The following is a 27725-nucleotide window of genomic DNA, read 5'->3' on the forward strand; positions in this document are numbered from 1 at the left end:
TTTTAAAAAAAATTTGCATGTCTGTGGTAATCTAAATGAGCGATCAAAATGCTAATTTGTGTGTGCATTTTAGCATTAAAAGGACTAGTCCTGTATACATTTTGCTTGTATCATGAGCAAAGTATGTCCTACATATTAAATGTTAAAAATGTGTTGCTGTACTTACCTTCAAGAGGTTCCTCTCATTTACAGCCAAAGTTGTAGAGCCTTAGGATCATCAGATCTAGCCAGTTGACCCAGTAATGTTATAATTTTTATTTTTTTTATCCTCATTGATTTTAATATAATTTATATTGAAGTGTTCTCCAAAATACAAGGACACCGACTCTGCCTCCAGAAGTGTGTGTCTGCTCAAGGGTTTTTTAATGAATGTGCATGTTGTTTTACCGGTTTTGATTTTGTCTCCATATTTATTTTTATGTATTTTCAAAATTAAACTTTTATACAGTAATAATGTGTCATTGTCTACTCTTTTTTTTCCCGCATACTAGTAGAACAAATCAAGTCCTTATTACAATTGTGAAACCTCCCATGTAGTTGTGAAAATCAACAGAACTTAACAAATTGACACACTGCATTTTCAACCACAGTAATGCAGTAGACAAGGTGTTGCTAAATAAGTGTATAAATGTAGTGAAATAGGTTGGAATGACAGTATAATACCTGTGCCTTTAAATGTTTTTAAGACAATGAAGACAATCTTCTGGTTTCTATGCATCTAAATATCATGCTTTTGTCTCTGGCAACTTACTGCTGTAATTTTATTTTTGAAGTAAGTCTTGTATTCTCCAGAACCTTAGTTGTACTCACAGGAACTCTTTTAATGGCCCAAATAAGGAAGTAGCTTAAAGCGAGGTCAGGACTGCACGATGAATGTAGTAATAACTCCCAGTTCCTGTAATGTGCAAGTGATGTTTCTGAATGATTGTGTGAAGAGTTCCCACAGAGTTGTCCATTTTCAAGGATCAGGGGTTAGAGTTGCTTAACAAGTCAAACAACTTTTCACTCACTCATGCAAGGTGACAGTCCTAATCACTACACCACCGTGCCGCTGTCAGTTGTCATTCAAAGTGTGTAATATAATTATTACAGCCAATTGTTTAAATGAATGAATTTCAACAAAAGTAGATTTGTCTGACACAAAATTACAGTAATGATACTTCCTTTTAAAATATTTATTTTTGGCTATAATCGTTTTTCAGAAGAAGACCAATAAAAAATGTTAATTATCGAGACTGCATATGTGGACCTAAATACTTACATCAAGGTGACTGTCTCCTGTCTCCTAGCAACGCCTTTCATGTGAGAGCTAATGGAAGCAAGATATTTTCACCACTTTCTTTGCTTTATCTGTCCTTATGGTTCATTTTTAAATCCTAGATTTTTCTCTGCACACTCTAGATACAAAAATGCATATATTGAAATAAAGTGGAATTAAATACAAATGGCCAAGCTTGTTTATGTAGCTCACAGCTACAAACAGAGTACAGCTGGTGCACGCGCACTGCTGCAGAAACCCAGTAGAGCAGCTGTTTCAGCGCATTTTCAACATGTTTTTACCTAAATGGGATGTTTTTGTGCACTAAATTGTAGATAAATTTGAATTTATATATCACGTATATTCTTAAGTGGCAGATGTACGAGTTTTAGTGATCATGTAACGTACAGAAAGGCGCAACAAGAGCGCACTGGCTTATTAGTCGGAAAACGTAAGAATTATTACAAGTAAGTTATTGTTGAATGTAACAATAACGTAAAATCTCTGAATACTAGATGAATTAGCTGTTGTCAAAACAGCAGACTGAGGAAACAAATTGTACATTAGAAGGCTTTTAGGACTGGGACAGGTGCCACTGCACTGTTTGGGTGCGTTGGTTACAATCAAATTTGCGCACCTGCGCGCAGCTTTCTCTGGCTTATTTGTAAAGCGCAAACTGTGCGCTACTACGCACACTTCAAATGTTTTGGGTAACAATTTCTTAGAACGTTAAGTGTTATACAGTACCTGTAATAAAATAATATATTATATAATATATTTTCCAGGTACGCAACTTTTGAGGCATTCTTAGAGAGTGGAGGCTAAAAATGTAATGCTTAATAATAAATACTAAGACTTAAATTATAGTTTACAGACTGTTGCTCAGGTCTCTCTCTTACCAGCTGCTCAGCCCCTGTAGCATCTGCAGGTAGGATAAATCATGGGTTCAAAATATTACACAATTTATTGTATTGACTCTGCAGGCTTTATGAGTTCATATTTTCCACAGGACCTATAATAACTTACTGAAAATGTAAACTTTCAGACAATAACTGAAACTTTCCTTGTGAAATAGATGGTACCCTCATATACAGGTACACTCCTTGGCAAAAAAAATAAAAAAAATAAAACATGAACAATGTAAGATTTTATTTAGTCACCTTTAACTTTGATTATAGCACACAATGTAGTGGCCAGTTCATTTGTGAAAATTATTTATCTTGCTGCCAGAACCACTCTTTCACAATTTGAGTCTTGGAATATGTCTATGCCAAAAAGAACAAAAACTCTATTGATGTGATACCCTGGTCATTCTGTACATCAACTGACTTTATTTTATTACCATGTTGCAAAGGTGCTGAGCCTAGACCGGACCAACTAAAGCAACCTTAGATCATAACACTGCATCTAGAGGCAGTGGTTTGCTTCAGTGGGCACTATGTATGATGGGTGCATCGCTTCTTGCATCTCCCTTCGTACCCTGATGTCCTATCACTCTGGACTAGGGTCAGTCTGGACTCATTAGACCACATGTGTGGTTTTCTTATGGCCACACAGCTGTTTTATCCAAGTTCTTTAAATTCTCATCATATTGTGTGCATATGGAAATGCTCAGACAGTACTATGATATCCAGATATCCTATAATATTTAACTATTAAACATAGCTATGGTTTTCGTTGTTTTTTTTATTTGTTTTTTTTTATACCAAGTTTTGAATGGTTCTTAATCCAATTCCAGTAATCTCCTTAGTGTTTTTTTTTTTTTTTTTTTCAGATGCAGCCCAATCATTTGAACTTCATTTTAAATGGGGATTTATAAGTGTAGTCCTTAAGGTCTAGTTAAGTGCCTTAAATCCTTTTTTTTATGGGTGCACTACATCAACATGGGTTACCAATGTGGTCTTGAGCTTGTATTGCTGTTTGTTTTGCTGTTTGTTTAAGCTGTTTATGTTCTTCCCATCTCCCAGAAGAAAGCCATCTCCATATGGCTTTCTTCTTCTTTTTTTTCTTTTCACCTCCTAAAAAAGGCAGTTGCTAGAGTGCTGACTTTAATTAGTCCTACTGTAGGTGTAAATACGTTTTTTGCCCTGCAATGCATTGGAATCTTATCCAGAGTGAATTCTGCCTCATGCCTTGATAGACTCCAGGTCCACCATGGCTCTGACCATGGTGAAGCTGTTACTGAAGTTTACAGATTGAAAAAGATGTACACTTGAGGGTACCATCCAGTGGAAGTTAGTTATTATTTTCTGACAGTATTGGGGTATATGAAAAATAGAGTCATTATTAAACATGAATAGTAGTATTAAAAGAGGCAGTACATAAAGAGATGTATCTAAGACAAAACACAGATTGATCTCATTATGTAAATACATGTTACATTAGTCTAATTATCTTTCTACTTAATTTTAATGGGTCTTATATTAGATATAAGGCAGAGAAAATAAAGCACTGACTACCAGATGATGTCAATTAGACAAGATGAGACATAGTCTGTAGACATAGCATTGTGTGGTATGTCATCTCCACATGACCTAAGTTTAGAAAAGTGATGTCATTTCGTTGCCTTAGTCACCGCAGCAGGAAGTGATTCTACACAGAATTTTTTTTGTTCACTTGTTTGTCTCAGAATGCCACAGCTCAAGAATTAATATCTACAGAAACCTATAACTTCATCTGGTTGCTAGTGTGAGTTAAGGAGTTCTATAAATGACTGACACCTTTTTGATCTCTAATGATGTCATCTTTAAAGGGACCTTTATGAATACCACTTCTAGTTATCTGTCGAGGGCAGCTCTTTGGGGAGCATGGGCCATTTTGCATTGAAGGTTGTCTGTTTTTTAAACATTAATAGGAAGCTTTATTCAGTAACTGCCCTGTCTAGTCAGCAGTGAAAAAATGCCTAAATTCCTTTCTCCCAGACAGTACTGATGTTTACTTCCTGTCCAGTCAGAGGACTGCAGAATGTGATTACTCCATGGTCTTGCATGGCCAGGGAGACTTTGCCTGTAATGTAGAGAATAGGGTATGTTGTCCATCCAACTTTTCTTGAAATATACTGTACATAACTGTAGTGGTGCCTATTGATCATTAGCGTTTGGGCAGAAATACTGTGGTGATACATGCTTTTTTGTCTAAAAACATGCTACTCTTGTAAACCTGGGGACTGCATTCCTTGGCAAAAACTTGCAAGGAATTTTTTTCTGCCATTGTTATGTGGACACTGAGTTTAGGATCAGCGTGTGGTTTGTCAACAGCCAGGCTAATGGCAGTGTTAATGCTGACCCATACATGCTTCACTGCTTTCGTGTTGAACCCTGGAGCCTGAGAGAGATTGTCTGCGAGAAAAACTAAATGGAGGTGAGACTTCAGGGAGTTTCCCTGTAAACTAGAATTGAGACTAATAGAGAAACTGAAATAAAGTTTCTTTTCGAAGATTTCCGTTAAATGACAGATCCTGGTTGTTTCCGATGAAGGAGTCAGTTGGTTTTTAGCTACAGTGTCAGGTATACTGTATGCAGATATCCCCTAAGCTCTTATTTTTTTTGTTCTTTCTTATGTCTAAAATAACAACTCCTGGCCGGAATTTGTGCACCTTTTGTTTTTGACATCTTGCACTTTATCACCCATGGCATGTTTGGCAAGACTTAAGTCAGTCATTGGAAGAGAGAGCTTAGCAGCCAGAACTGGGAACGTGCTCTTCTACAGTCTAGATGACACCCTGACTGGTTGAGGATGTCAAGGCTATAGGGTACCACATCATTGTCACCGATACTCCAATTCTTCTGCACAGTAACTCTTCACCTTTGACCTGCACAGCTCATCAACCATTTGTGCATTTATTGTACCATCTTTTAAATACCCTTGTTATGTATACAAAGCTATTGTAAACAACATGCACTGGGATGTAAACAACATGCTTTAAAGGGATTTCATCATTATCATAAGTAATACAGTTATGTTTAAGAGTTAGTAACCCCTTTTTAATTCTATTTTTTGTGTGTAAAAATCATCTAATATTAGGCAAATACAACCTCAAACAAAGAATTTTTTTTTTTTACCTTGCCATTATTTATTATTTTTTCAATTAGGCTAAAAAGAAAAGAAAACAAGCAGGTAAGTTACTGCTTTCAAAGGTGCTCTTGATTAATTGATCATTAGCAGGTGTGCAGACCTCCATAAAAGCAGAAGTTTGGGCAGTTTGCTGGTTTGGAGCATTTAGATGTGTGTGCTAACAAAATGCCAACGGAAAAGACATGAGCAAAGCCATTTATGAACAATTTGGAGTTTTCCGTTTTGCAGTGAGAAAGATTATTAAAAAATGTAAAGCATTCAAGTCAGTTGGCAATCTTCCCAGGAGTGGACGTCCCAGTACATTCACTCCAGTGTCAGAATATGCAATACTCAAGAAATACAAAAATCTTAAGAGCTGGATCTCAGACCCAACAGGCCTCACTTAGCATGTTAAATTTCCACAGCACGATGAAGGAGTCAGTTGGTTTTTAGCTACAGTGTCAGGTATACTGTATGCAGATATCCCCTAAGCTCTTATTTTTTTTGTTCTTTCTTATGTCTAAAATAACAACTCCTGGTTTAAATAACAACTCCTGGTTTAAATTTGGTTTACAAGTGTTTTGGAATATGAGCCCGCTTCCGGAATTAATTATGCTCGTAATCCAAGGTTCCACTGTATGTTGTATTAAATTATCCAGTCTATTTACAGGTACTACCCTCTGTTCTGTCCTGCTTCTTAGCTGAGGCTAATGGCATGTACCTTTTCTGGTCTTTTCCTTTGGCCCTATCTGGTGCAAAGTGCAAAATTTAACAAACGCAGATGGTACATGACTCCAGTTTCAGATTTTTGATGGTCATTTCTATACCCCTTGTTATAATTCAGTGAATTTCTATATTCTTTTTGTAAAAAAAAAAAAAAAGACTTTATTTCAAATACTGTACTTTTTAGGCATACTTTTCGGAGGAAGTATGGGCTTGCAATGCTGTTGACCTTTCATTCTTATTTGCCATGTCTGTAAGGGACATTATGTTCAGTCTTTGTCCATAAAGTTCTTTTAATTGTACCACTGGGCTGACAGGTTTTTGGCCATGCGCAACATCGCATCTTTTACCTCCTGCGCCTTCTGAGCACCATATGTGCCTCAAACACAAATTGTTCTCAACAGTAAGAATCTATTCACATTCATCTGAGTCATGTGGGAAATTATCTAGGCTATTTTGTAAAGATGATTTGTGCAGATACTGTATAATGCTGGATTTTTAAAATCATTTTGATTATCTCATCCCAGCAACACTGTTCTATGTTTCTTTGCTCTCGAAAGACACAGATCCCACCACAAAGATATTCCTCCTCACTCTGGGTATATTTCCTGCTCATGTGTCACTTTAAAATATTACACTTGGAGGTAACACTATGACAGACAGAGGCTCAACAACAAAATATTCATTTGAATATTACTTATTCAAAGTAATTATTCTTACTTTTCACCCCATGGTCACCAAGAGGCATTCTGTTACAATAGTTAAAGTTTATAAGATTACCCTAAACCCCAGGATTTTTTAGACATTTTTCAGATAAATAGCAGTATATATAAATATAATATAATTTTCCAGAATAAGAAGTAAGAAGGCACAGCTTGGCCCTGATATTTAACCTTATCTTTTATTCTAAAGTAGAGCACTTAAGCTATATAACTAATTTAATGTTTTTTCAAAAACAGTCAGATGAGGATTACTATAATCCTAACAGAAGGTAAACTGTAAGAACAACAAAACTGACTTTTGTCTGTATTTCTTAAGGACAATATTGCCCTATTTAGTACATTGTAGTGCCTACACTGTTATCTCCATTAATATTATCGCTTGATTTCTTTTGCTCTGCCACTACCAGCTCTTCCAGTTGTGCCGAGGATCAGTTGTACAGAGAGAGAAGTTCTGGAGTGGAACACTATGACTCAGAGGATGTCCAACGGGAGTTGTATGTCAGTTTCCATAGGCTGGATTGGGAGCTTGTGCAGCTGGCTACAAGCTGAATCATGGAGATGATCATTTCCGTTAAGAGATACCTTAGCCATGGAATAGCTTATAAGGTTTGTGTGGGAGTGGATGTTTTTCGGTGGCTTCTTAAAGTGTCTATATTTATTTCTTAATCTTGGTGGATTTTTTTTGTGAATCAAATAAACCAATAGCTCACTGAAATTTCACAGTGTTCTTATTTTAAATTGGAATTCTTTTAGGTGATCAGCATGAAAATATCCACTCCCACACAGACCTAATAATATATAAACAGTTAATAATATATTACCAGATAGCTAACAGCTATTTAAGCTTGTTTTCATGGCTTTGGTGCTAAGATTTATTGAACAGTAAGCTTTAAAGGCATCATTTTGAGCAACTGTGTAAATTTGGAATGCCCGTGACTGACATGTTAAACACACTGTATTTCTGCCAGGTGGAATTGCCCAGAGCATGTACCATTTGTGTAGTTGCTAAATAAACCATTAGATTGTTTGCATTTAAAATTTGTTATGTCCTGCTAGTTGTCACTTTGTTACTTAGATATTAGATAGATAATACCAGTACTTTTATTCTGCTAATGTATTGTTTTATTACATCATAAAGGTATTCTACTGGTTTCAGATTTGTACACCACTAATAAAAAAGAACACTAAACATGTTTATGACCACTATCGCTTCTGGAAGTCCTGGAAGTAGCCTTAGAAGATGAATAGATTGTGGTCATGAAAGGGATGCACATCATCAGCAAAAATGCTCAAGTAACCTCAATGTTAACTTGTTTTTTGCTATTGTCACCAAATTCTGACCAGTTCAGTTCCAGTCCAGTTTTGGTGATTTTCAAGTTCAAGTTCAAGTAGGCTTTATTGTCACTTCAACCATATACAGGTAGTACACAGTGAAATGAAACAACATTCCTCCAGAACCAAGGTGCTACATGCAACATAAATTTACAACATTAATTAACAGAAAAACTAAAATAGCTAACTAAGAGGTCTAGTTAGCTGGCTGGTGAAGACAAGACAGATTCACCAGCCCTGCAGCCTCAGATTTCTGTTCTTGTCTGACAGAAGTGACCCTGACTTGGTCTTTAGCTGTTGTAGCTCAGCTTTCTCCTGGTCTGATGTGTTGTGTTAAGTTACTTTATATAGTTTCTGTCAGCTTGAACTAGACTTATCTTTTCTTCCTATCTTAAAGAACTGCCACTCACTGATTAATATAAACATAACCTGACACTGCTGGTCCTTATCTGCATGATTTATGTGCTGCACCTCTGCCATATTATTGTCTAATTAGATAATTGCCTGAATGAGTGGCTTTACAAGTGTTCTAAAATGTGTTAAGTGAGTGTCGTTGCGTCTAACACCGCTAGCGAACATGCTTCTTTGCATTCTTTTCTAATTTAATGCAACAGTTACCCCTTACAAATTATATTATTTAAAACAACTTACTTGGGAAAAAGAATTTCTGAGATATTAACATGAATTTTAGAGTTTATTAGTATTTTGTTTATCCCATTTATGTCTGGCAGTGTGCACTAAAGCTAGCAAAGACTTTACAAGCTTCTGCAAAACAATGCAATTAATTTTACCCATCAAAGTGTAATCTGAAAATATTTTAATAAAAGTGGCTCCACAGGGCCTCTGTGGTTGGGCTTTGGTGTCTGGCACCAGGACATAGGCAGCAGATCCTTTGGGCGCTGTGGGTTGTGGTTCGGACTTGTTTGCCCTGCGCATCTCATGGGTGCTCAATTGGATTGGGATCTGGGGGGCTTGGAGGCCCGGTCAGCGGCCTTGGGCTGTTTGCCCGCTGGGCCCTGTGCACAGTGGGCTCTGGAGCACTTGGTTTTGTGGTGCCCTTCTATTGTGGCCAGCATTGTTTTTTATTCTGTCTGGCATTTTTGTGTAATCAGACTGGATGGGCTGGCCTTCTGGTCCCCACAGACATGCATGGGCCTTGTGGCTGATTAACGAATATCCATATTTTTCTCATACAGTATGTACAGTATTCACAATGTACAGTATAATCTTTTTTGTCTGTGCTGCCATCTTGTGGTCTGTTGCTCTTATTCTTAGTTTATTTCTTATTCATTAATAGAGTATTTTACACAATGTTTTGTACTCTGTGATCTCAATTTAAAAAAGCATGATTGCTAGGGTGAAGGTCAATGCTGTTAACAATGGTGATGGTGAAGATGGAGCACTCCACTGTCCAGTGCTGCAAATCGCCTGTTCAGGATTTGCTGGGTAAATTGCAAACAGAGGAAAGAGTAGACTATTAAGAGTACTATAAAGAGTACTAATAATGAATAATTTCATCATGCATGTTTTTTTTTGTTTACTACATATTGCCTTCATTAAAGCTGTACATGTTTATATTTAATTTACCCACACTTAGTTTGCCTGCCAGTACGAAGGATAGTGGTGGTTACGGAAATGACTCGCTTCATTCCTCCCACCAAACTTAACAGCACCTGTCTCCTGGACACATCTTAAACCCATCTCAACAGAAAGTTCCAGAGCTCCGTTCAACTTCAGCTTGGACTCTTATGACACTACCATGATTGTTATTTACTGTAGCTTAACAGAGTTAAAATTAAAACATATAAATAAGCAAATACCTTTTTTGATTACAATCTGCCTTTAACGTTATTGGGTGATAAACACAAACATGTTTTTTGACATAGAGAAGGTGTTAGAAGACATAAGTTAGGTTTATATGAGAATGAAATAAGATACAGCCAGAAATTTCTCCCTAAAAAAGACTCCCTTATCCATATTCAGGTAAGAAAGTATGAGAGGTGTTTAAATCAACTTGTGATAAAGTTTCTTATGAATGAAGATATGAAACTAATTGACATTTACACCAGATCTTAAGTATAGTGATGATATTCTTATCGACAATCATTCACAAACACCATTTGCACATTACAGGAACTCAGCTGGGAGTTGCTCTGGAAGTTTTTACTCTCATACTGTAACTGTTCTGTTATTCTGAAAGTAAGAAGTCCTGTTTTGACTTGATTGAAATGACACCGCACACAGAAGATTTATACTGACATCATTCCTTCTGAAATAATTATAAATGCCACTTTTCTTAACTTAATTTATCTATTGTTATAACCCCATAAACATTTTTTTATTGTGTTTACATGTTGGCCAATGAAATTAAAGATGCCTGTGAATTCTATAGCTACTTCAGACAGTGTAAAAACATGCAGTTCAGCCCCTATGCAGCAATGAGTGAAAAAGAAATGCATTCTTCTGACGTGTGTCTACAAAAAAACAAATAATAAAACTGGTATTTACGGTATATTGACAGTTTGTTATGAATTTTTGCCATGGGCTGATAGTAATCTCTATGGTAAAAATGGTTTAACCCTCATGTTGCGAAATAATGAATTTTGTTTAAAGTTCAGGGTGGTCACAACAGAATTTAATGAAAGAGAAACTTCTATCCAGATCCTGCATGCTGTTTGGCCTGGTGTCTCCAGTGAGGTAACTTTCCTTATCTCTAATACCTTTAATACCTTGCATAAGATTATAAAGCAAACAGGCTTTATTTTAAAAATAGCATTGTATTTGTTAATGTAAGTGAGATCCACCCATTAGACCTGTTTTTTTTTTTTCACTTCCCCTCTGCCTTAGTCTTAGGGTTACTAGTCACTTTACACAGCTTTAGTGTAATTATCAGTGATGTAGCTAGCACTTCTCTTTTCTCACTATATTATAGTATATATTGTACATTGCTTTGTTCTATACTTTGTTGTGCTCTTAGGCCATGTATTTATGTATGCCTTGTCATTCAGTGCAAATGATGAGTGGATTTGACTTGATTTTTGTCAGGCCTTAAGTATTAGACCTGAATGTTAACTGTATGCCTAGTAAGAAACTAGTAATAGCTAATTTCCTAGTAAAAAACTTTGAGCTAAATTATTTCTTGTTTCTTATTTTTCATACTATAGATGCTGTTATGCAGAAATATCAAGGAGAGCAAAATTAGAGTACAATTTTTAAACAGTTGATTTTTTTGAAATATTGTTAATCTTCAACACTTCGAATTTTTGAAGAAAATTTGGAGGAATATTAGCTTAGTTCTACTAGCAAGTTTTACAAAATAACCAAGGCACTTCCATTATTTGTAAAAACACAGTGATGAAAATAAGAAAAGCACTCTAGCATGTAAAAAAAAATTCTGCAGGTTACAGTTGTCAAAAATAAGTAGGAAGTGCAGAGGCCCATTCTTTGAATGATTTCAGCACATCTTCAGCTGACAGAACATCACTAGTTTCTAGTGTTTCTGTGACCTTAGCCCTTCAAGTTACTTCCACAGTTTGGTTATTTTAGCTTTGTGGCAAGGGATATTTCAGAAATTTTAGCTTTTTTTAAATCACCCTGTCATGTAGCCGTAAAAAAAGGCATAACTCCTGCTGCAGAAATGATCCCTCAAATTATGACATTTCCTCCTCCACTAACTTCTTTGTGCACTTTGTTTAGTCTTTTCCCCATATTATAATGTTTTCAAACGGACCCAAATAAATTCTTTCTCATCATTAAAGTGAACTTTGGACCAGATCTCCATTGTCCACACAACATGCTTCTCAGTGAAGGTTAGCCTTGTCTTTTGATTCTTTCTTTTGATCAAAGGCTTGGTCACAGCAGAGTCGGCCAGATTCTCTTAAACGTCAAACACTATATGCCAAGACAGATCCTTATCCTGCTTAACTACACTGTTGCTCTGGTGAGAATTCCAGATGATTCCCAATTAAGAGCCTCCGCATTATCCTTTCATCACATACGCTTGTCTTACATTAACACCCAGCCTTTTGGGGGGAATTGTGATTTAGATTCAATGTAAAGCTGCAATATTCTAGAAATCACAGATTCTAACAATTAACAATCTGAACTGTTGTTTATCCCTTGTGACTCATCTCCAGGTCAAGACCTTGTGATATCTCTGGACAACAACCAAATCACTCCTTCAGCCACCGCCCGCAATCTTGGGGTAACCGTGGACAATCATTTGTCATTTTCCCCACACATCGCTAACCTTACTCGCTCTTGTCGATTTCTTCTTTACAATATCAGAAGAATTCGCCCACTTCTTTCTTCACAGGCTACTCAGGTGCTTGTTCAGTCCCTTGTTATTTCAAGACTGGACTACTGCAACTCACTCCTGGCAGGCCTGCCTCTGTCCACGATTCGTCCTCTGCAACTGATCCAGAATGCAGCAGCACGTCTTGTTTTTAACCTCCCCAAGTTCTCCCACACCACCCCACTCCTCCGCTCCCTGGACTGGCTTCCTGTAGCTGCCCGCATCAAAACACTGATGCTTGCCTACAAAGCTAAAAATGGCCCAGCACCCACTTACCTCTCTGCGCTAATTACACCACGCACTGCACCACGTTCCCTCCGATCCTCAAGCACTGCTCGCCTCATCCCACCATCTCTCAGTTATCGAGGGCGGCATTCATCCAGGCTCTTTTCTGTTCTGGCACCTAGGTAGTGGAATGAACTTCCTCTAGATGTCCGTACATCAGAGACTTTGACTATCTTTAAGCGACGACTCAAGACGCATCTGTTTCTCCAGTACTTGTAACCCAGTGTAAGTATGTATCCAATGATGTAAACATTAAAGCACTTTTCGTAAGTCGCTCTGGATAAGAGCGTCTGCCAAATGCCTAAATGTAAATGTAAATGTAAATCTCTTACAGTGGAAGAAAGGGATATCCCATTGGCCTTCACCTGCAATCACAGGTTTTCAGTCACCTACTGTATGAGCCATCTTGCAAAGTCATTTAAAATTGGAAAAAGGTATCCTTACAGAAAAACTCTAATAACAAAGAGTCTAAATACTTTTGTAAATGGGATATATTAGTCTTTATTTTTTAATAAATTAACAAAACACCCTTTTTACTGTTTACGTTGTCATTGTGGAGTATTTTGCATAGAGCTATGAGAAAAAAAAGACTGCATGTGCAAGTCGATAGAGACATTTAATGAACATGTTTTTTAAATTCAGTTATATACAAACTTAAGCTACATGTCAGTTTAACTGTTCCTGAAATGAACAAAGAAAATTATCATTGGATTGTAGCTAAAAAGTTAAGCCAGAATCCCCCACCTGTGTCATCTATTAGTTATAATAAAGCCCAGAGTCCAAGCTACCATGAATGGCTTCCCATGTCTGTTGGGGGCCCCTGTAAATTGGTAAAGCTGGGGCTTTGGTAGCCATCTGTGGACTTTGTGTTGAATTTGTACTGCTGATGGCAGTAGTGAAACATGGACTTTGAGTCTTACTGCTCTGGATAAAAGCGAGCTGAGCCTGAGACTGAACCAGGTTCTGGATAAAGCTTTGAGTAATTAACTGGTTTGTAAGACCTTGCGTATCAAGCTGGTTTGGATTGGCCAGGGTTCGGTTTTGGTTCTGCAGGGCCTGGGTCAAGCTAAGATGATTGTTTGGATGGATTCTCTCCCTCCAGTCCTCCTGCTGCTGACGATGAATCTTCATGTGAGCATTTCTGCTTTTGATCTTATAGAACATCCTAAGAATAGTTTATGCAGAGTAAGAGAAACAAAGAGAAAATTAATGAATTTGGTTCATGAGTTCTGTATTTTAAGAGTTTATATGTGCTGGAATAGTTTATTCCAAAATGGACAAACAATGTGTGGTTAAATCTGGTTTTAACTGAAGATCTAATAATTGTGTTGAGACTTTTACAATACATTTGGTATTTAATATACACTGCCTGGCAAAAAGAGGCACCATTTCAGAACGGTCAAATTATTTGGCTGCATCAAACAAAGAAAACAACTAAGGAGATTTGAAATTACTGGAACTGGAGTTAAAAATCCTTTAACACATTATCAGAACTTGAAAGGGTAGTGATGAACTGTCAACTTTGTAAAAAAAAAAAAAATGTGGTCGGAAAAAAAAACATGAATGGTGATCAGTTAAACATTTCGTAGTTAAACATTAAAAAAGTAAAAACGTGACGAGATCTCACAGGATTCAAACTCAACAGCTGTGTGGCCATGAGAAAACAATTTTGCTAGTAAATGAATTTGCTAGAGAGCATTGTCATGTATGAAGTCAGGAATACACTTACTTTCCACATTGTTTGCAGGGAAAACTCGGAGCGAGTGCAGGTGTGTGAATCATCCTGTCTACATTAATAGGATTCATCACCATGACCTGTAAGTATAAAATTATTGTCTAATGACACTGTAAAGGTAGAATCTATTAACATTGTGTAATGAAATACGTATAAATCACCTGGTTAGTTGGTGTAAGTGTTTCTGCAGCCATTTGTTGCTGCTGCTGCACTTCTTTTTCCTTTAGCTTCCTCTGTTTTTCTCTGAGCCGTTTGGAGTGATAGTAGAATTCCACGCACTGTGACACCCCCTTTGTCTGCACCTTTGGTGTATTGTTTGGTATGAGTTGGGCTGTCAATATATTTAATATTAGATGTATGTTATAATATTAACATACCATTTTGTGAATGAATGAGAAGTCTTTTCCATACATGGCAAAGGCCTTATGAAACAACTTTTGCTCACTCAAGCACCAGATGTCACTGCCTGTAAGAGGGGGACCACAGTAAGAGTGATTTCACTGCTTACTTTTGAAAGGTATTAAGAAAACACATGATAAACAAAGCATCCTCGATTTTTCTCTTTCTACTCGAAATAATAGTAAAAATGACATATGAAGCTTAATGGAAAATAATACAGTGTACTATATTGTAAAATAAATTGATATAAAAACTGTAGGCTCCTCTATGTAACCTCAAAGTAGATTCGTAATTTGCATATCCATTTTAATGTACGTCTGTCTTTTTCCAACATAAATACACCAGCTCATTTGGTCCCCATTTTTTATGACGATAATAAGAGTAGAATTGTACCAGTATAATGGTAGTCTCTGGAGGGTTTTGAGTTTGTGAAAAACATCATTTCCAAAGCAGCCTGTAATAGAAAGGCAGCGTTCAAAAAGACAGTGATGTTGATAGAAAATCTGAAGCGTAAAGTATGACTAAGTGTTTTATATCTGTTTTCTTACCAATACATTTCCTTTGCATAATGACAGGCTGTGCAGGGCAAGCTCTAGATTCGCAACACATCCAGGTAAAGCAGTAGAAGTACTGAGATCTAGAAGATTCTCCACTGCAAAAGATTTCCACACGGTTATTTGTTTAATATTCCACACGGTTATCTGTCTATTAATGAACACGTCAAAATATGCAGTGTACAGCAGAGATATTAGGGGAATATGTTGAAACAAATATTATGCTTTGTGCATTGGCATCTGTAGTCAGAGTCTCCTGTTTTTTAGTAGTATTCTCCTCAGTATTAGTATTCTCCTCAACTTTTTAGTAGTATTAAAGGTTATGTTTATATGTATTTATAAGTAATATAATTTTTGTAATTTTGCACTTGTACACCACCACAATGGATTGAAACTGAAGCAAACCAGATGTGACTGAAGTATAAACTTTCAGTTTTTCCCTACATTTTAACAGATTTAAAAGTCATTATCATACAAATTAGGATTATGTTTAATAATTGGGTGTTTAAAAATGATTAAAGTCATTTATAGATTTATTGTCATGTTATTTCACTGGTTTCATGGATGCTGATCCAATAAGATGTGTGATTACATGCTCAAAGCATTTAATCAGAATACTGTATAATGTTTTTGACATGTGGAAAGTGCTTGTCCACAGTGAGGCGATCAATTTTCTGAAAATATAACAGGAAAAGAAATATTTTTCTTTGAGGTTAGGTTAGGCTTCCTGTCTTTTCCGATATATTCCAGGTTCTGCGTTATGATTGGTTATTATGACTGGTGATAAAAACATAATCTCACATAATCCACCAGTCAAAATTAAAGCAAAATTTCCCCTTTCAGAAAGTCATCAAATAACCTAATATAACACCCATGAAGGGCAAACATGCACAAACAATATATTTAATGCAACACAACAATAGGATCAAAGTGTTTATATTATTATTAAATGGAATCTCTCATTCTGTTTCTATTACAATTGGGTTATTATTTCAATTATAAGTAAAATATTAGGGTCCTTGTAAATTCACCTAATAATGGCAATCACTTGCATTGGCACCTCTTAGAACCCCCATAGTAAGAGTTTTCCTAAATAAGCTACTAAATGCAAATTCAACACTTTGAATGAATGACCTTTTATCTCCTTGTGATAAGACAAAGTAGAAAAAGTCGTGATGCCTTGTATGAGTCAGTTATCCAATTACTGTGCTGGTGTACAGAAGCAAAAATATTAAAATTGTCTCTGTCTAAATATGTATGGACCTGACTAAAGACCAAATCTTCTAGACTTTATAAGTCTGTTCTTTAGTTTCTAAGCAGTAAACCATGTAGTTAATTTGCCAAAAAGGGAAGTGAAGTCCCTCAGTAGAAACTGAAAATGAATATAGAAAAACTTTCACAGGCATGAAAGGGAAATTAGTTATAGACTGTAGAATGCAAGATTAAGGTACAAAAATATCAATCTTATGCCTTTAAATTAGATAGTTGAACTTAACATATAGGGAGACACACAGCACAAAGTATATTATATTAATAAGACAATGGTAACCCTTGTTGGTGCCACTTACTTACTTTAGTATAGCGTATACAAAATGTCAAGAAGAATACAGATCTAATATTATCTACAAGAAATCTTTAATCATAAAGGCAGCTTTAGGCTGGTTGGATGTAGTGTAGGTCTACTTACAAATGTAAACATACAGTTAAACCTTGGATTGCGAGCATAATCAATTCCAGAAGTGTGCTTGTAATCCAAAGCACTAATATATCAAAGCGAATTTTCCCACTAATGGAAACATTAATAGATTTATATAAAATGATTAATAAAAAATAATGAGTAAAAACAAAACAAATTAATCTGCACTTTAACTTTGAAAAGAATAGTGGCTGGTGTGAGATGAAAGCAGAAGGAGGAGGGGGCTACTGTGTAGGATGACTTGCTCACACACACACACACACACACACACACACACACACACACACACACATATTATAACAGAATCACTGCCCTCTGAAAGAGGGTCATTAACAAGGAGCCTCTCTAATGACATTTTATTCATAGGGGCCGTTGTTGCAGTACAGTTACTAAAAAACAGTCACCGCACTTGTACAAAAAAAATATTCTATGCACACACACGTGGTTACAATGTAATAGTGAACAGCACATGCGCGCACGGATGTTGACTATATGAGTGATGCACACACACTGAGACTGAGTATGGAAAACAATTACCCACAATCCCACAGCTCTTGAGAGAAGAACCATTGGCTCATGTATCACCTGGCAGACAAAGTGTATACATGCTACAGTGCTCATATTTCAAGCCCTCACTCGTTTATCAAGTTAAAATGTATTTTAAAATTTTGCTCATCTTGCAAAACACTCACAGACCAAGTTACCTGCAATCCAAGATTTCACTGTACTTTGTATATGGTTTAGGGTTAACACTGCTTTACTGGGATACTTACCCTGCTCCAGTAAGTCATCATTCTTCTCTAATTCCACCCATGGTTTCCAAAGTAACTCCTCCTGAAGTGGTTCTTCAGGCCAAAATTCTATACTCTCCTGCTCTAGCAGTTCAGGTATCTCAGCCTGAAACTCCAGTCCTATGTTTATTTGCCTGGTGCGTGAAAAAAAAACATAAGTGAATTGTTTAACACAATAGTGCATTGTCTATTTTCAAGGTACCACACCCCTCAAAAAACAGCTGAGGACAACTAATTTTTCAGACTGTACGAACACTGTCTCACCTCTGTTGAACATGATGTCCTGGTTCCTTTGGCCACTGTGTCTGGTGGCTCAGTGGAGGCAGCAGGTTACAGTACAACCCTGTTCCACTGCGTGTGGGATTCAGCATGGGCAGTGGAGTGTAGTGACGAGTCAGATATTCCTGATCTTCCCCCAGTGCTCCTGACTGAAGGACACTGTGAAATGGAACTCCAGTGTAGATTGCCGAGGAGTTATTCTAATAACACCAAAAGTTCAAACTTTAATGTCATTCGCGTCATTACGTTTCTTATTCTGGTACTTAAGATCAGTATTTTTGCTAATGGGAATCCTTCATACCTGTGAGCTGGGCAAGCATAAGGAAGGTGGTCGCTGGAACTCCACAATGGACTTTGTGTCCTCATGTACCCCCAGGCCCTCTGCCTGAGTGTTCATGTGATGGGTTGGGGGGCAAAAAGGCTGAGATGATGGTATCATCTGTGGGGCAGGGGGGAGGTTCATAGATGAATGCAAAAAAAATTAATAAATGGAGTATTCATTAAAGAGCACTGACTCAGAAAACCTACCTGGGACCAGGTCATGTGATGTTCGGAGGTCACAGGGCAATGCTCCTTCTCATGTTTTGGAATAGATTGTTGGGATGGATGCTGCACCAGGGTTGAACATGGAGATGTCTCTAGAGAACAGTCTGACAGAGGAGAGACTCTGGGTTTATCAGAAATCAGGTTTGTACACAATCATGCAAAATCTGCATTTTCCTTAGGAGCTGTTTTGGTTACCTGTGTCTCCTTCTGTAGCACTCAGCTGTCTTAGATGAATCTGCACCCCCTCTGGATAGATTGTAGATGGACCGGAGTCTTGAGGGAGATGCTGTGTTATGTCTCCACTTACACTGGTGTTGGTGGAAAGTGGGAGCCAGTGACCAGGAGTAAAACTCCTGGGAAGAATGGAACTTGTACAAGGTAGAGTTGGAAAGAATCGCAGTGAACCTTCGGAAGGGGACTGCGATTGTACTTGGCTCAGTGACTGTGCAGAAGGAGGGTAAAGCCCCCGTTTAGGAGGAGAAAGAGATTGCTGAGGAAGAGGTGTAGGAGGGGGACTTAGAACCAAAGGTATAGAGAGAGAGGGAAGAGGTGAAATAGTAGGAGAGTTGTTTGGATCAACATTGTATCCAACCTGATCAACACAGTTAGCAATTCTAGAAATACTGCGGCCATAAAATGCCTCAGAGAAAGAGTCAAGTTTCTGATGATTTCCTTCTGTAGTACCATAATTTTCTATCGCATCTTGCTGCTGGGAACTGGAATTCCATTCTTCCTCATATCGTTCACTGTGGGCTTTGGTTCGATTGAATGCACCAGGTTGAGACGAGATAAAAGATTCCATGTCCCAGTATGCTGAGTTTATCTGCTCACTAATTCCATTCATACTTGCTCCAGCACTGGCACAATTGTCAGCAGGGTCACTTAAAAGGCTGCCATCTTCATACTGGTTTATTCTGCTCACAGAACTGTTCTCAAAAAGGCTGTAGTTTGATCTTTGACCTTGCGTCTGAAGGCGGTACATGGCAGAGAAGGGTGGAGACTCTGAAGTGTGGATGGAGCTGTGATCGGCCATGATGTTTAGATGTTTTAGATGTTTTAGTACTAGAGAGTAGTCAGAGGCTGCTTAAAAGCTCTCTATTTGCCAAGCTAAAGTCACAGGACAGTCATGGCATCTTTTAAACTGAAAAGAATGAGAGGAACACACAGTTACCATTTTGCATTACACATCAGATCATATAACCAAGTAAAGCCTTGGGAACAGAAACAGTAGAAGAATAAGAGAGTCAAAGCTTTATTCTCAAATGGCTTTTTTGCTATTTACTTTCTCTAAGATCTTTCCTGTTTCTGTTTTTTCCCCATTTTTTGGCGTTAAACCAATAAAAGAAGAAAAACATTGCGAAAGAGATGGAGAGATAAGTTGTGATCACTTGTCTAAATAGATACTTTCAATTGCTTTACACTTTATCACTCCATTTTACCTTGTATTACTGAAAGTTTTTCTTGTCTTACTTTTAACATACCTGTCTCTTGTGCACCTTTCTTTTTCTTCAATACATGATAGATACCCGTAAAGATATTCCGTAGTGTGCGATCTCTTCTGCTTACAAATGAAACTACAAGACTTTCACACGTGCAAACTTTTTCTTTTTCTCTCCCCCAATCATCCCCCACCCCTCCGCCCCCCTACCTATCTTGGTATGTAAAAACATTTCATATAAACATTTTAAAGAAGCACACCCACACTCATGCTGACAGGAACACACGTGAACACACACATAGACACATGCAAGCAGGTGCTACCGATCAAAAGTATGTCTTATATTTGTCACAGAGAGAACCTCACCCCTAAAACCCCGAAAAGAAAACCACATCCTGGGGAAAGAGTCACGGATCTCCCTCTGTTTCTGTCTTGCTCCATCCCTTTTTCTTTCTTTTCCACCAAATGTATTTATTACAGTATCCCAGTTTTGTAAACAAACAAGTAAATATATACTCACATCACACGGAACATCAAAAAAAAAAAAAAATCTGATTCTGTCTAATGTCTAGTATATTCTCGGTTGATTTGCAGAAGTAAGCATGTAGAAATCCTCTATGAGAAATCCTAATCAGGAATTTAAATTCTTTACCAAAAGCTTAAATACAGGCAAATGTAGTATGTTGCTGAAAGCCAAGGTAAAACTTTTTGTAAATTGTTTGGCTTGTTCACCACCTGAGTTTTAACATTATCTACAAGTGACCGCAAAACTGATCTCAGATCATGGTAAAAGCACAACCTCCGCCAAAACCATTGTTCACAAGGTTGAGTGTGTTATCTTGAGCATCTCATGTGGTGAGTGACTCACTTCGTCTTAGGTCTGAAATGCGTATGAGTCGACATGTAGGCTTCATCAGGTAGAGCGTAGGCGTGTGTGTGAGTGTATATACGATATGCGAGTGGCAAAGCTTCCTGTCAACACTGTTTCTATGTGTGTGTGTCAGAGTGTAAGCTTGTGTGTGTTTGTGTGAGTCTGTCTTTGTGTGTGTGTGTGTGTGTGTGTGTGTGTAAGTGTGAGAGCATGTTTGTGTGAGAGCCTATGTCAGTTTGTGTGTATTTATGTGGGTGAGAAGAACACTTGTGTTTATGTCAGAGATTGTAGTGTTTCAAAGTCATGTGACAGGAAGTTGACCACGAAACGACAACAGTGCAGGAAGTGGACAAGGGAAACCTCCGTACATCCCGCCTCCGCTCGTTTGTTCTCTCTCCGTCTCCTTCTTCTATACTTGAATCTTTCTCTTTCCCACAACACACAACATGAGTATAGTTTCCATACATCACTTGCTTTTACTCTATCTATATTTTTGGCTATACAAAGTGGTTCCCCTGTGTAACTCCCTTCTTCCTCTCCTGTCTCTCCCTCTGCCTTCTACAGCATAAAATTCTGTTGTCATTTTAAAATGTTCTAAATATAACCAGCATTCATCCTGTTTTTAGGCATCAACGTAACGTACCGTTGCAATTTTTGTCAAGGAATAGGGATGATATATGTTCAGAATTAAAATATATATGGCAGTGCATTTGCATCTAGTAATAAAACTTACTAAGTCTTCACATATAAATAGTCGCAATAAGAATTTGGAAAGATCATGCAGTTTTCCTTTAAATGTACTAACGAGTGTATATTGTTGGTAGGGAAAGATGCAATATACTGTAGTATGGTATGTTAAGTCAGTTCACACACGGTGAGAAATTTAAATCTCCCTGGCCTGTGCCTCTTGTGGTTTCAAAAGGACAGTGTGGGTGTAATGTCTGTACAGTGTGCATGTATGTATAATTATTCTCTCCATTAACCTCAGCATTATCATAGTGTGGGTAAGAGACTGTAGGTGTAAGACAAGATGCAGTTGGTAGAAACTATACTGTACGTATTGGGTCTTACTTTGCAGGCTCAGATTTGGTCTGGACTGCCACATGTTGTCTTACACCTTTGGTTTCTTAGCCACACTACAACAATGCTGAGGACAGTGTGGGTGAATGGTAACTGTGAGGTCTGCAATGTGTGAAATGCATTTTAGACACTCCTCTTCATTAACCTTAGATGTACTGTATTGTGGGTAAGAAATCTGGACAAAATCTTGGCCTCCATAATAAGACCAAATGCTTAGAGCATATAATATAAAAAGTACAGTAGACTCCTTTTTGTTCCTCAAAGTACACTTATACATACAGTACAGTAGCCAACTGTTCCAGTTGAACACAAGTTATAGCCTATTTCAGCGCCAATGGATAACGGTTAATGACATCACAGTTGCTTAAAGATGTAAGGTTACAACATAGTTTTAAGCTAAAACAAAGCATTAATAGATAAAATGGTCACAGCAAATTAATTAATTAATTAATTGTGACTCTGTTTAAATTGAGCAGTGCCTTAGATAAGTAAAAAGCATATTTGGACCTAAACTTGTTTTTTTGTCTGTCTGTTTGTTTGTTTTTGATGTTTTTATTCAGTTAATTTGTTGATGGTCTAAGATGACTGGATATTGTAACTTCACCGAGATATGGTTTTGGTTTGTAAATGGACAAATTATAGTTTATATTTTACAGTATTTTACATATTATCTTTTTATATTTTAATATCTACCATAAAATATTCTAAAAGTTTACCATTAGCGATTAAGTTTGCAAGTATTAGTTATTTTATCATTGCAATGATTTGTTATTAAAAAAGGCATTAATTTTGTTGCACTAGAGCACAAGCAGATCGACATCAGATCCAAGAAATAGATCAATCGGGTAAATTTTTTTATAGTAGTTCTTTTGAGTTGGTTTATTTACAATTACAATATATTTTACATGATGTAACAGTCAAAATACACAGAGACAATATCCCCTGTCGTGTGTTTTCCCACGTCTTAATCACATTTTTATCGTTTATGTTCATATTTCTGAAATACCTCATTCTATCCATGATGATTTTACATTACAAGTTCTGATATATCTTGTAAGTGTCTCTGGTGTAATCAAAATTCTACCACGCTGGTTTTAAACTTACTACTCTCAGCTGATGGTTTAGGACCGACTTTACATGCTGGCTTACGATCAAACTTTACAACAGTCTTTAAAGTACTTTACTTAAGATTTTCTTTCACATTAGATTTTGAAACAATCTCTACATTACACTCAATTTTCAAACACTACTGTACATCACTAAATTTCCCCTTTTTGTAAAATTATAAGCCATCACTAATCTATTTGATGCACTTTGTATTCATCAAGTTTGTTTGTATTGTGCGTGTATATACTGTAGTTCCTATCGTCAAACTTTTCATGCTAGCTAACGTTTGATTAATTAAACTGTTCCTAGTCTTAGCTAATCGTTTTTCCACATTCCTTGATGTTATAAGGACAGGTCACTAATTTTATTTCAGTAAAATCAGTATGTTGGGTGAGGCGAATATGTTTCTCTTCCCTGGATATTTCTTGTTTTTTTACTTTCAAACTTTGTACTTTTCTACATTTACTTGATTATCGATTCACGATTATCAGTAATTGCACTTTTACTTGCCTAAGGAAATTGGGTACTTTTTGTCACCTCTGCATACAAAGTGCTGAAAATTCTGAAAAAAAAAGATATCTATAAAATCATCTGAACATGTGCATGTTTAGATGATTTCCCTAGATACCTATTTTTCAGACACGCAACTGTGACACTTCAATCACTGAACAGTCTTTGCTCAAGTCAAGTAATGCAGGTGTGCAACGCATGAGTCTCATTAAAGCACAAGCATGTAAAGGACGCAAACAGGTAACTGACTGGAAACACAGGATGCAAAAGAAGGAAAGAATGTGGAGGTTTTTGGTCTAGTTTTCTGTCAGATGTGTGAAAGAATGAACAGAGGAGGGGGAAAGTAGCGGAGCGGTTTGGACTTTTTTCTCTGTCTCCATCGATCTAGTCACACTATGAAGCGTTTTTTTTTTTTTTCGAATACAAAAAGGGAAGTGAAGAATGAGAAATCCAAATGAGACGATTTTCTTCACAACAATTTGACATTAAAGGCTTATTTTTCTCAAACAGATTTTGTGTCTAATGGAATACATGATATGTTTATGGCATATGTAAGCGCGTTAAGATCTTGGTAGTAAAATGGGACACACAAATAAGTCTTTTTACATTTTAGAATTATTTAGAAAAATGTTTTTTGTTTTAATTTAATGGGTTTTGTGATTTTGGTCACCATACTGATGCAAAGATAATCTCTCACCTACAAGTAGTGTAAACCGCAATTAAGAGCACCAGGTTTCATAAGCTTTGTTACATTTCAATTTTAAATTAACGATTACTTCTTCCTCTTCTTTAGAATCCACTGGACTCCTGTCTCAGATTAATTGAACAAACACCTTGTGTCAATCAGTGAAATCTGCAGAGACAGGTTAAAAACAATTTTGTATTCTTTGCCTGCAAAAAAAAAAAATTATTATCCCCTAAGTTCTCACTTTTAAATAGAAAAATTCACAAATATTCAACATGGTTAAAATTTTATTTATAATATATATGACCACATTAATATAAATCTGTATGCAGCGTAATCCATGTATTAAATCATATTAAAACTTTGTAGCATTGTACAGGGATTAAGAGGCAATCAGTAACTGGATTAATGGATAAATGCGTAATAATTTTTTATATCCAAATATGCATGCAATATTTGTGTTTGCTCATTTACAAGAACACTCGTCAGTGTAAGAACACACATTTCCAAATGTTCCTCTATAAATGAATGCATGAAATAACAAACTTAAATTGGCTTGTGAATTTAATTTATTTTATTTAACTGATAAAATCACAATTAACTAAATTTAGAAATTGTTAGTGAATGCCTGTTCTCTTAAACGTCTGTATTTTGATGATCCATATCCAAAGTTTTGTTTTTTGTCATACGGTATGCAGACTTTTGGAATAAACTAGGATAGTGGCACATTTGGATTGATACAATACATAAATGAAATTAATTAATGCGTAATTATTCTGTACCGTTTTTTGTATATCATAAAATGAAATTCAGGTAGCTTTATTTAAAAATGTTTTACTATATAAAAGACACATTGCAACTTTCCTGGGATTATGCAAAAACATATTATATATTATTACGGTATTATGGCAGTATATTATAATAAAAATTACGTAGGGTAATTGTCACCAAGGCCACAAGCCTTTGCTGTTAAAGAAATTTAATGCTTGTCATATATTATAACATGCATTACAATTTAAGATCTGACAATTAGATAAAAAAATAAAAAGAATAGTGTCTGCTCCTAATTACTCTCTGTTTATCATCTAGAAACAATTGCACAGTATGCCCATAGGTGTAATAAGCAGTTTAGACTAAATATCTAATAATTCTGGTTAGACAATGTGACAGGTTTCTAGGCAAGTTGTCTTTCAATCTTTACGATCTGTAAATAAATCTTCACCAGCTTTTGCTGAGCAATCAGAATTTCCTGACCTGCCATCTGGATGATGAAATATATAGTGGTGCAAACTGGAAGTAGGGCTACGCAGAACAAAGAAGAAAGTAAATTAACCATTTGTAAATTACTTAGTTAACAGGTCTCCATTGGATTGTCCACCAAAATCCAGCCAAACAGCATTGGAGAGGTTCTCAGCCGAGAATGTTTTATAGCCGAAACAACTAAATCTTTTAAATAAACCTCTTATGTCGCACATAGACCTTGAACCCTCAAATATCATCAAACAGATTTGTCTTTTTTAAGATACTTACTTACTGTAGAATGTTAAGCTTTTTTATTTCATGAACTTTAAAGATAATTTAACCCAGTCGATACAATGCATTAAAGCATAGTATGTGTTTTTTTCCTCGATATTTCCATATTTTAAACAGATTTGTCTTCGTTTATATGTTTCCACTACATAATCTTCATATTACTTTAAACGTAATTAAATTAAGCATAAAATAAGACTTATAACCATTAGAAACTAAATAAATGTATACAAATGTTTATAATATACAGACACTGCCATAATATTACTGATAAATTCTAATAAAACTGGACTCGGCATGGATGTTGCAGACCTGCTGTTCTGTCGTCCCCACTTTGGGAAACAAGGCTTTAAAGTTATCAATAAATCAGCAGATTGCTTTTCCTTTCCAATAATGCCCTTGGCCTCACAATTTGTATAAAGAAATGCAAAATGTGCAAACCTTATTATCAATGCTGCTTCTTCCCCAGCATCCCATCAGAACCTCAAACAATGGAAAACATCCCAGGATTGGCTTTACTGTAGATTTATTTATATGTTGCGTCATTTACTTTAAAGATGATTCTTTAGATATAAATTGCTAGGCACAACTTTGCAAAGAATCGTTCTCTTGTCTTTTCATGTCCGAAAAATCCACAGTCAGTAGTTCTTTCCATTACTACGCAATAGTATTTTCGGGCCAAAACACAATCTCCTTTAGCCATCTCATTTATCTATCTACTGTATGTACAGTTTGCAATCTAATGCTTTTAGATTTAAATAGTCAAACGCAAATGAACTAACATATGCAGAAAAGTTGTAATACTTAGATTTCCTGCTTTAGATTGCTCACTTTATGGAAATAATAGTCATTAATTAAGGTTTTTTAGATCCATTATACAATTGAGCTATCTTGGCCTTCTAAAAGATTCTACTTGAGACCATTTCTGATAAGGAAACACTTGGTTGTTGGCTTTTACACAGAAGCCTGAAGGTCCTCAGAGGGACAACTGAAGAATGCTTACAGAGTCTAAATTTTGCCTGTCAGTGAACATATGGTTAAAGTGAATATGTAAAACTGTTTATAAATGACTATACTTAAAATATTTACACATTACAAAGCCAATGGCAATTTGCATTTGGCCATTTCATTCTAATTCATGTATTAAATAACAGTCTTGATGTAATGGCAACGTTTTGCATTGGGCTATGAATGCAAAAAGCTTGTTACAGGTTTCTGTACTAATCTTGTTGTGTTTTAAAGTATACTAGAGCAATCATGGAGGAAAAAGTTAAACCTAAGACCCAGTAAGGGTTCTTGACAGTCCTTCAGGGGAACTCTGAAATGTTTCATAAATACAAAACTATACAAATAGGTGTTTCTCAGTTGGAAAAGGTTTCAAGCGTACCACTTTTAGGAACGCAATAACGCTTAACTGTTTAGTTTAACCTTTGAAAAACTCTTTACGACTTATATATTTGAAGAGCAATAACACCGGTATGGTTTCCAAATTTTCGTTTTTTTTATATGCATACAGCATGTTGTTTGCACACCGATTGATGTCAAACATACATTTACATAAGAAGAGATTTAATATAGATATGATATGACTTACCTTTCAAGTCTTAATCCAGACCTGGAAGTTACTAAATGTTGACACTGAGGACATGAGATGATAGAGGTGTGTGTGTCTGTGTGTGCGTGTGTATATATGTGTGTATGTTTGGGCATACACCCATATGCGAAAAGAGAAAGAGACAGTGGAGGCGTTGGTAATGGTTTGTGCTTTGGTATGGCAGTCTCTCTTCTTCTGATCTCTTGACTTCGTCACTGGGATCCTGGAAACAAAAAGAAAAAA

At 36.4% G+C, this 27725-nt stretch overlaps 1 protein-coding gene across 4 annotated transcripts; it reads right to left on the bottom strand.

Moving 5' to 3' along the window:
- Nucleotides 1-13159: 13159 nt before the first annotated feature.
- On the bottom strand, nucleotides 13160-27640 carry si:dkey-19b23.10 (uncharacterized). 4 transcript variants are annotated; one of them, XM_053497490.1, is made up of 12 exons: nucleotides 27483-27640; nucleotides 18863-19808; nucleotides 18650-18771; nucleotides 18423-18560; nucleotides 18107-18321; nucleotides 17825-17976; nucleotides 15350-15453; nucleotides 15195-15255; nucleotides 14780-14868; nucleotides 14564-14704; nucleotides 14397-14482; nucleotides 13160-13832 (listed from the first exon to the last, which is right to left on the bottom strand). In XM_053497490.1, exons 2-12 carry the CDS (start codon nucleotides 19698-19700, stop codon nucleotides 13424-13426), a joined length of 2355 nt encoding a protein of 784 aa, XP_053353465.1. In that variant the 5' UTR covers nucleotides 19701-19808; nucleotides 27483-27640; the 3' UTR covers nucleotides 13160-13423. The 4 variants fall into 4 exon arrangements, with proteins under 4 accessions (XP_053353465.1, XP_053353482.1, XP_053353491.1 ...); XM_053497507.1 differs by lacking the exon at nucleotides 27483-27640 and adding an exon at nucleotides 20974-21221; XM_053497516.1 differs by lacking the exon at nucleotides 27483-27640 and adding an exon at nucleotides 20626-20946.
- Nucleotides 27641-27725: the final 85 nt, after the last annotated feature.

This window comes from Clarias gariepinus, chromosome 1, assembly GCF_024256425.1.
Source record: "Clarias gariepinus isolate MV-2021 ecotype Netherlands chromosome 1, CGAR_prim_01v2, whole genome shotgun sequence".
Taxonomy (NCBI): Eukaryota; Metazoa; Chordata; class Actinopteri; order Siluriformes; family Clariidae; genus Clarias; species Clarias gariepinus.

What these genes read in the sequence shown, in the direction of transcription:
- si:dkey-19b23.10 (XM_053497490.1), bottom strand. Translation starts at nt 19,700, where the DNA reads ATGGCCGATCACAGCTCCATCCACACTTCAGAGTCTCCACCCTTCTCT. An exon ending in GGACATCATGTTCAACAGAG is followed by an intron (nt 17,977 to 18,106) that starts GTGAGACAGTGT and finishes TTCACGCACCAG; the next exon opens with GCAAATAAACATAGGACTGG. An exon ending in CAGAGACTACCATTATACTG is followed by an intron (nt 14,869 to 15,194) that starts GTACAATTCTAC and finishes CCCCTCTTACAG; the next exon opens with GCAGTGACATCTGGTGCTTG.